At 39.8% G+C, this 10,517-nt stretch overlaps 1 protein-coding gene across 1 annotated transcript in view; it reads left to right on the plus strand.

The window, feature by feature from the left end:
- Spin1 (spindlin 1) overlaps positions 1-10,517 on the plus strand; it is a gene marked incomplete at its 3' end in the record, with an annotated part of 52,473 nt that overhangs the window by 1,975 nt on the left and 39,981 nt on the right. The window contains exon 2 of the mRNA XM_023704220.1: positions 7,757-7,805. Within this exon, the coding sequence (XP_023559988.1) occupies positions 7,757-7,805 (49 nt within the window). The remainder of the gene's footprint in view (positions 1-7,756; positions 7,806-10,517) is intronic.

Below are 10,517 nucleotides of genomic sequence, written 5' to 3' on the forward strand. Positions count from 1 at the left end.
AACCACAGTCCCTCTGCTTGCCTAAGCAGGCGCTTTGATCAGCTGAGCTTCTTGCCAGCAAATAAATCTTAAAAGCTAAATTTTAGGCTTGCTTCTGCTGTCTAGCTCTTTTGCAGCAATTGGACTATTTTTTCTGGGTGTGAGGCTGTTTTTTTCTCTGTCCTCAAATTATGTAATATATATGTAATATGTAATATATGTGAGATGGTAGTAGTAATTTATGCATCAAATACCCATGTTTTAAAAATACTCTTGCCATTATAAATTTTAAGGTCTTTTTTTAAAAGAAAACATTCAGTTTTTATCATTAATAAAAATGTAGTTGTGTTAACAATCTTAAAGAGTGGATATTCATTCTGATTTTTACTATTGAAATTGTTTGTTTGTTTGTATTTTGGCGGAACCGGGGATTGAACTCAGGCCCTTGCAATTGCCAGGGAAGTGCTTATTCCACTGAGCCATCTCCCCAGCCCCTACTATTGAAATTTGAAAAAAAAAAAAAAAAAAAAAGAAAGAAAAGTATACATGTGTCTTAATCTAACATATTAGATATTTTGTGTTGACTTCTATTGAGGAATTTGGGTCTTTAGCATGACATCTTCCTCTCCACTAGCCTCTTAATTTTATTTTTTTGCTATAGTAATGTAAAGCTGAGTGTAGCAGCACATGCCTATAATCCCAGCATTAGGGAGGCTGAGGCAGGAGGATTTCTGCAAGTTCGAGGCCTGGGCTACAAAGTGAGTTTAAGACCAGTCTGAACTACATAGCAAGATCCTACCAAAAAAAGACAAAAATAAAACAACAAAAACATTGTTAAGTCAAGTAATACAGTGTAATTAACTGGTTTTGGTGCAGTGTTTGGTTGTTTTTCCTGGACCTTGATTGATTTTGTTTTACGTGCTTAAATATCTTAGAAATTTGAAATTTTAAGCACCCTGGTAACTTTTTGAAATTCTCAAGTGTGATTTGTTTTGTTTGTGGAAAGGGGGATTGAGCTCAGGCCCTTGGGCTTGCCAGGCAAGCGCTTATTCTACTGAGCTATCTCCCTGGCCCCTTTATTTATTGTTTCGAGACAGGTTTTCACTATGTAGTGCAGGCTGGGTTTGAACTCAGTGATTTTCCTGCCTCAGCCTTCTGAATGCTGTGGCACCATGCCTGTCAAGTTTTTTAATTTTAATGAAGTCAATTTACCAGTTATTTTTTCATTAATCATGTCCTTGATGTTGTGACTAAGAGTTATCACTGATGGCCTTTCTCAATCATTGAGGTTTTCCTCTCTCCTTGTAGGTCTTTTATGGTTTTACATTTTATTATGAAGGTAGGCATTTCTTCCCCCCCTCCCCCATTGGGCATAGTTTTTGCTCAGGATATGAAATCTTAGTCTTTTTTTTTTTTAATTAGTACAGGGTCTTACGGCACAGATCAGACTTGTAGTGATCCTGGTTTTTTTTTTTGTTTGTTTTTGTTATTGTTTTTTCCCTAGCCTCCCAAGCCCTGGGATTACAGGCACACACCACCGCCCCCAGTCTCATTCTTTCCATCTCAGCATGCCCCTGGGTCAGTAAGGCAGGGCTGGGATCAACTCCTGGGCTCTGTCTCTGCCTAAGCAGGTGTTTTAGTCCACTGAGCTATGTGGCCAGCCTTGCACTTGTTTGTTTTATGGTGCAGGAGATCAAATGTGTCACCACACATACTAGTTCAATGTGTAGTCTACCACTGAACTATTTTTCTCTCTTTTTTTAAAGTTTCTGCCTTTCTCTACTCTTCTGTTCATGCGCAGTAATTTCTCTATTACTGTGGTTCTGTAGTCCTGTGCTCAGGTCCCAACCTTTTGGTGAATCTGAATCTGAGCCCCAGGTCTGTGATTGTCACCTGTGTATCTCAGTCCCACTGCGCTTAGGTGCACTGGATTATTTAATCTAAATTCTGCACTGGAACCAGTGTCAGGGTAGGAATCCCTAAATTGTGGCTGGCATTGCTTGAGGGTGGAGAGGTCTGTAAGAATATGCTTGGTTAAGACTTGAGTATGGGCAGCAGTCTTTGAAAGACCCCCATTTTCCCAAGTTTTACCTCCAGAGTCTTAGGAATCTGATTAAATAAATTATGACCTGTATTTACCTTTCTTAATTTGGGGGGCAGCCCTTTTTTCTGTGACTTTTGATACTCTGACCAATCCAAGAAGAGTGTTTGTTTAGTTCACTTTTTTGCTTGCTGTTAGTATAGATTGGCAACTTCCAAGCTCCTTATATGCCAGACCAGAAACCATCAGGGTATGGTGGTACATGCATGTAATCTTACTACTAGAGAGGCTAAGGCAGGAGGATTGCCATACATTCAGGGTCAGTCTGGGCTACGTAGAAACCACCAGTTTTCCTATTTAGTTTTTCATTGTAAGAGCTCTTGTTTCCCTTTTATAGCCTCTGTTTATATATATATTTTTTTCCCATAATTTTATTGAGAGAAAGTAGCAATGAGACAGTTTCAAATCAAATTGGTAGTACAGTTCTAATATTTAACACATTGAATGGTTATTTGTTGTACAAGATGCAGACATGATATCCTATGTACAAACACTATTAGCACAAATCATTCTATTCATTGAATTAAGAGAATGTAGCTATATATCCTAACCATTTTGAATCCACAGATACAAAATGGTCATTCATCTGTATCCCCCTTTTTTTGTTTAGTTCTGTCATTTGAATATTATAGGTGTGTTAACTCAGCAAAATATTCTAAAAGAGTCCAGTAGTCTGTAATAGTATTGGGTCTTGCGCTTGACTGGCAGTGTCAGAAATTGTTGACCTGAGTCCCCTACAGCTCAACATAGCACCATGGCTTTACTTCTTATACTTCGTTTTTATACTTTTCTGTTGGATGGTTAAGACCAAGATAAAGCAAGACCTATGCAACAAGAGTTGTAGCTTTTGGATCTGATAAGGTCAGTGAAATCCCCTCAGGATTTATCCTGAGATCCTGTACCTCAGATTGTAGATCCTTTGTCAGTATCAGCCATGTGGATGAGTCACGGCCATTGCTTGACCAATGTGCTCTCTGTGAAAGCCTGAGAGAATGCTTTCTTTCCATGTGACTCTCCTTAGGCACACTCTACATCATCGATCACTTTCCTCTTTGGCCCCATAATCTCCTTGATCAGAAAATTTGGGACGCTACCGAGTTATGTGATGTTACAGTACAAGTTCTCATATGTCCTGAGTCGTAAGTGACCGTGGAAGGCTAGAGCCAAAACGTTGACTTTTCCTTGCAGCCCTCCTTTTTTTTTTCTAATTTTGGTCTGCAAACTTAGGTTGTTAACCATCTAGAAGACAAGCTTATTGTTATTACCATACAACCTAGACTGTTTAGCTTAACCTTACTATCTGTCTGAATATCAAACATCTTAGGCATAATATGGAACAGGTAATTTTCATCAAGTATTGATATGTTGAACTTTAAGTCCTTACAGAATATGATGAAAAAAAATTTAAAAATTAAAATATATTTTAAAAATAGGCATAAAGAATTATATAATTCTTATGTTTACACATAAGTCCAGAAATCTAACCATATACAACCTTGTAGCAGGACAGTCCTGCAACATTCCTTTTGCTATCTCCTGCCTTCATTCACCACCCCCTTCTTTTGAACTTTTTTTTTGGGGTGGGGAGCAGAACCGGGGATTGAACTCAGGCCCTTGTGCTTGCCACGGAAGCACTTACTCTACTGAGCCATCTCCCCAGCCCCACCCCCTTCTTTTTGAACAATCATCTACCTGAGAGACAGCATGGTAGCAACTGGCATGTCATGACAAGCAGCCCCTATTCAGAAGACCAGAATGACATGCACTCCAAGCATGAGCCTACTATTATAAATTGCCATCTAGATTTGCTCTAATAGAGTTTGTAAATAGGATATCATGTCTGCATCTTGTACAGCAATCAACCGCTAGGAAGAATGTATGCAATGTGTTAATTATTGAAACTGTCCTGCCAATTTGGTTTGAAACTGTCTCATTGCTATTTGTTTCTCAATAAAATTATGGGAAAAAAATAGAAAAAATAAATTGCCATCTTCAGTGCAGTTGCTTAGTTCACAGGCGTCTGTATATATAGTTTATATTTTGACATCCTTGACTTGCCAGTTCTGTAATGTGTAATCATTTTAATTCTCAGATCGATTTGGGGCAGTCTCTCTTGTCTTTCTCAGTTGTACTTTGAGATTGCTGATCTTTGGTCATATTTAGGACTGAGTGTTTGATTATGAATGATTTACATTTACTTCAGTGATAAACAGAAGATTCCCTCTTCTAAAGGACTTGTGTGGGATGAGTGGAGTTGTGGAGTGGTGTGCAGAGTTTTGCTTTAGGATACAGGGAAAAGCAATAGCCTAGTTAGAACTGAGGCACCTTTTCCCAGAAGCCGGCACCCAATGTGCCCAGCATGAGGTCCTCACAGGGAAACAAGGTAACTAACATCTGGGAGATCCTGAGCTAATCCTTTATGTTTACCACTTCTATGCTCACTTTGGACCACATTCCTCCTGTCTGCTCTAAGGTCAGAGGGATTCTGGGAATATTTCCGGAAGTTTTGCTCCTACTTCTCTTGTAGTTAGTGTCTTGCCTTACTGTCATGGATTGGGGTTTTTTGCAAGGTGAACAGTATAGTAAAGAACACATTTTAAAATATTTTATAATTAATCACACAAGAATCATATATGAGAAGTGCAGGAAATATAGCCACACACTAAACATTATAAAATTCAGCTGAGGGCCTAGATCCTAATAACCTGCATGAGTCCAGCTGAAATCCTAGAGCTCGTAACAGTGCCTCCCGCAAGTCCAACTGGAGGTCTAGAGCCCACGACCAGGTCTCATGCAGGCCTACTTAACAGGTCTGTGCTAGAAAGGCCCAAAGGTCAGTAGTGCAAACTAGAAAGTCTGTGCCAGCGGGATGAAGGATCTGTGCTAGCAGGTTGAGGGACCTGAACTGGAGTTAGGAAGCAATGCTCAAGGTAAGCACCAGAGCTCCCCCAAAAGCACCACAGCCATCCTCAGCAACAGGGAGGTCCTGAGCTCCTCCAGCAATGAGGAAAGCCAAGTTCCTATCAGGAAAGCCAATGTGACGAGCTTCTCCATGAGGGGAAGCTCCTGGCAACAACCCTCAGGTGGGCCTCCTGCACCCAGCACCACACTAGTTTATTTCAGCTGGGTGTAATAAGTTGCCTACCAGTTAGAAATCCACTAGCTTCAACATTTGGGTTTGCAACTCACTTCTTTAACAGTTAACTGTCTTCAGACCCCTTTCCAGTACATAATATGTTGGTGAGTGGAAGAGGATGGCTATCTTGGCAGTCAGATCCCTTTCTCCATCTTTCTTTCTGATCTGGTTTTCTAGACCAATTGATGTTTGCAAATGCCTCTATTTAGCTGGCTTTTTTTTTTTTTTTTTTAATGTCTTTGGTACAGGGTCTCACTGCACAGCTCTGACTTGCAGTGATCCTCCTGTTTTTTGCCTCCCCAGAGCAGGGATTACAGGTGTGCACCACCATGCCTGACCTCAATGGCCAGCTGTCTGTGCCCTGGGATGGGTGGTGACAGGGTATTTAGCTGGCTGTGAGAAATTGTAAATGTACATTCATGATGAGAAATTTGTGTTTTAAAAATTTTTGTAAATTATTTGTTTATTTGGCACAGGTTTTCCTACGTATGTAATACCTGTTTCAAAAAGCAAACTACAAAAAAAAAAAAAAAAAAACAAAAACCCTAATGATTTTTGGAAATTCATTTAGAAGTGCTTTTTTTTGATCTTGCTTTGCCTTTATTGAATTTGATAGCCCTATGACTGTTTTTGTCACAACCAGAAAAATTTCTACATTATTTACCCCCTCGCTCCTCTCTCCTCTCTCAGTCAGGAGTCTAATGTTATCCCTGTTAGTATTGCTGTATACATTCCAGAGTTAGTTTGTACTGCTGTTTGTCAAATTCTTTGGTGATTATCTTATTTACTTTTCTTTCCTTGCTGAGACAAAATATCTGACACCCAAAGTTAAAGGAGTAAAGGTTTATTTAGGTCACAGTTTGTAGAAGTTTCAATCCATAATCAGTTGCTTCCAAAGCAAGAGTGGCATGGCACAGGGGCAACAAACAATTCATGGCTACAGAACACAGCAAAAGCAATGAGAGAAGAGACAAGCTTCCATTCCTCTTCCTGCCCCATATAGTTTATCCAGCCTACTGGGATTAGGGTTGTGCCAGTCAAGTCAGTGTACTGATCTAGCAGTCACCCACCATTGATCATAGCACCCTTAATCCTAACATTGAGCCATGAAATAGTCACAAATTCTAGATTCACCTACCTACAAAAAAGCCTCATCTAAAGGTGCATGAGGCTTTCGGGGGACCCTTAGATACCAACCATAATAATCACTTTTATCTGCTTAGTATGCTGTGCGATTAATCACATTCAGTGATCTTTTTGCTTTTCATTCAGTGGTGTTTTTAATCATACTTAACGTTTTCTTCTTTTTAAAGTTTTACTTATTGTAGAATGGCAAGTCAAACAGGTTTTGTGCATGTTAGGCAAGTGCTCTGCCATTGAGGTACACCCCAGATATTACATGTCTGATCATTTTTGGTGGAGTGTTGGATATTTGAAGTGTTGTGTTGTTGACCACTGGGTCATATTTTTTAATGTTGGATGTCTTTTAGTGTTGAGAGTTTTATTTTGGCATGCAGTTACTGGGGATGGATCTATTTAGCCTATATCGCAGGACTGTTTCAACTTCCAAGGAAGGGAATACCGAATTTTTTTTTTTTTTTTTTAACTGATTGCTCCAGGTGTTCAAGGTAACTTTACCCTTTTATGGCTTTTCAGAATTATATACAAGTTTGTGTGTAATCAAAAAATGGGAGCTTCCACATTCCATGCAGATATTGGAGGTCCCCTTTTGAGGGCCAGCCCCCACCTTTCCTGCCCATGGTTCATATTGCCAGCCGCCATGCTTTCCTAATTCTTGTCTGACTTGCCACTTATCAAAGCCAGTGTTCTTGGCTCCCTCTTTATGTACACCATCCAGTAACTGGACTCAGGAGTGAACTCAGACCCAATGACAGCCTTTTTCCTTGCTTTTCTGCCTCCAGCTCCAGTAGACTTTCAATGCCTGTCATTCATTGTCTGAAACCAGATACTTGATATATTTTGTTCTGTCGTTTATTTTATGTTTATATATTTTGTACAGGGTCTCACTGCGCAGCTTGAATTCATAGTGATCCTTCTGTTGTCAACCTTCCCAGCACTGTGATTATAGGCATGTGCCACCATGTGCCAGGTTGTGTGTGCCCCTCCCCCCAGCCCTGCATGTGGTGCTAGGGATCAAACCTCGGTCCCTGTACTTTCCTAAGCAGGTGTTTAGTCCGCTGAGTTATCTAACTGGCCCTCTGTTGTTTATTTTACAAGAACATAGTTTGATAGTGTTTACTACTCTAGCCAGGATTGTCAGCTTTGTTTTGCCATTTTATCCACATGACTGGTTTTGTATTTTTAAGGGTGATTTAGATTAGAGAACTGTGGCTTTTGGCATGTTGTCTACCTGTAGTAGTTACATTTTAGAAGATAAATGAATGGTTTTCTTATATGCTGGCTATTAATGATATATTTTTAGGGCTTATGTAAGCAGTTATGCAGAAATTATGTTATTCCTAAATTCTAAAGTAGTTTTTTACTTATTTGTCATTGACCTTAACTCACCTATCTTGTAGGCCATGCTGGAGTGTCTGCAAACATGATGAAGAAGAGGACATCCCACAAGTAAGCTATTCTGCACCTGTTTTCAGATAGCATGTTGTGGCCCTTGGCTGCTTAGTGCATGGTAGCATCTTTTGTGAGAGGGGCTTCTCAGCTCACTGTGGTTGAGTAGTCATCTCCCCTGTCCCGTCCTTCCGTGACTTGGCCAAGGTGTACCAGCTCTACTCTTCAGCTGTTAAAAGCCTTTAAGTCAAAATCTTCCTCCCAGGTTACTTGGAGCTGGTTTGATGACAGGAAATACAGGAGTGGTGGGAATGGTGGGTGCACAGCAAAGGTGGGGTGGTGGAGCTCCATTGTAGTGCTTCCCTCCTGGTTCAGTCCACAATTAACACAAAGCGCTCTTTTTGCCCAAAATGATGTTGTCCTGTGCTGAAAGGTTGCCTGCACTGTAGTGTTGCTATACTCTGCTTTGTAACATTGTACTGAATGAGTGAAAATTAAGTAGCTGTGTATTTAAAGTGAATTCCAGTACCACCAAGGAAAAAGTGGTAAGTGTGGTTTTTATCCTACAAGTCAGCAGGTACCAGGGTACAGAAGTCACTTTTTCCTGTACTCTTGAAAATGCTGCTTTATCCTGGAAGTACTACTCTTAACAATCCAGTGGGACTGCAAGAATATTGTTAGTAATAGATCATTAAATGTAGAGAAGGCCATCCCTTACCACACCACTGCCTGAGGCACACACTGTAGCAGTTATTTGCAAATGACTCACTGTATCATAGTCACTGTACTGTATTGGCTAGAGAAAGGGCTCTTGGCCCTGGAAGGTTGGACCAATTAGAAGTGGTGGAACCAAACATGTTTCATGATGTACAATGTAAATACTTGGTATTTAAGTTAAGAAATGACCTATAAGGTAAAAATTCGAAAGTTACACAAGTATATTTTTTCCTAGGCTTAATAAAATGTTTCTCAGACTTCATTCTTTTGCTTATTACTTTCCATAGTTTGGCTATATTTGGTGAAATGACAGTTTATGTTATAAGTACAACATATGTGATAAATGCATAGTTAGCATTTCTCTACTGTAAATGGTAAGTCATCTCTTTGTATGAAAGATATCAGTAAAAATAATTATAAACCATAAATATAGATAATTAGGGCCAAAAACCCCCTCAAAAAACTGAAGTATCAACTTTGCAAGACCAAAAATAGTTCATTTAAAATAGATATTGTCACTTAGAAGACTTTGTGAATGTTAATGTATGTTATGTTAGCCATTTTTAGACTTGCAAAGGAGTTTCCATGTACTCTTGGGCACTACTATGCATTCCATTATACCATGGATTTGATTTCCTAATTTATAAGAAATTTCTTGGTGTAGTGGTGCACACCTGTAATTTCAGCACTAGGGAAGCTGAGGCACAAAGATTGCCATGAGCTCAAGGCCAGCCTAAACTACATAGATTCTGTGCCCCCCCCCCCAAAAAAAAAGTATAAAAAATAAACATCTAAGAATCTCTTGTATGTGCTATGTTTTGGAGAACTTGACTTGGTGTTTTAATAGGTATAGTCTCAAAGACTAGACTACCTTGCTATGTAACAAAAGCAAGGGGTTTAAACGAATGGAGAAGTTATCATTTTTCTTTTCCTGTTCACAATGCAAATCTGAAAATGAATAGAGATACTCAAAAGTAAATAAAAATTCCAACTTTCCAAAGTGGTGGTAGGGGGCCAGGGAGATAGCTCAGTAGAATAAATGCTTGCCTGGCAAGCACACGGTCCTGAGTTCAATCCCTAGTACCTAAAAAAAAAAAAAAAAAAACCAGAAAAACAAAACAAACAATAACAGCAAAAGGTTACTAATGTGATTAGAATGGAGAGACAAAAAATGGATGCTAGAGCTTTGGAGAGGCTGCCTGATGGATGCTAGAGCTGCCTCTGGAGCCCTCACAGGCCCCTTAACTTACCTGAGGTTCAGCTTACCCATATCTGAAAGCAGGTACTAGACCCAGAATAATGAGGTTTTCAGTTTTTCAGCATAGGTTTAATTCTTCTAAGTGGTCAGGCTTTTACAAAATTTTTAAAAACATTTACCCAATTTTTAAAAAGGAAAAGAGCCCTGGCTTTTCTCCTCTTAGTTGCTTTCATTTGTGATATGAGGGATACTGTGTTCCCCCTAGGTATGGCATTGGTTCCTGTGATGGTGACCTGCCTTCTGTCTCATCCCAGGGTAGTGGGAGTAGGCTGGGGAAGACCTTCACAAAAGATCACAGTAATATCCAAAGCAGTTCCACCAATCCCTGTGAGGTACAAGGAATTTAAGTGTTGGGTGAGAAGGACACAATGTAAAGAAAATGACCTGTAGCTTAGTCTCTTTTCCTTTGTGCTTTCCCTCCCCCTCCCCTGTCCCTGTTCCTTTTCCTCTTCCTCCCCCCTCCCGTTTGTGTGTGTGTGCGTGTGTGTGTGTGTGTGCGCGCGTGTGCGCAGGCAGCTGCTTTATCATCAAGCTACATCTAGCCTGTGTGTTTGAATTTTTAAGGCACTGGAAATAAGCTTACATGGTTCCTTGAGTGGGACACTTTACTGTGCTTTAAACTGATAAATGACCCTTTGTGGGCTATGAAGTTGTTTGGGAAATGCATTAAACATGTACCTTGAAGAGAAAAATAAGAGCTGGGAGAGTGGTTGATAGGAGCAAATTTAATTACAGTGGTTATTTTTATTTTCAATCCCCTCCTATTGAACAGAGTATAGCCTTTTTTTTTTTTTTTT

This window comes from Octodon degus, unplaced genomic scaffold, assembly GCF_000260255.1.
Source record: "Octodon degus isolate 3935 unplaced genomic scaffold, OctDeg1.0 scaffold00192, whole genome shotgun sequence".
Lineage (NCBI taxonomy): Eukaryota > Metazoa > Chordata > Mammalia > Rodentia > Octodontidae > Octodon > Octodon degus.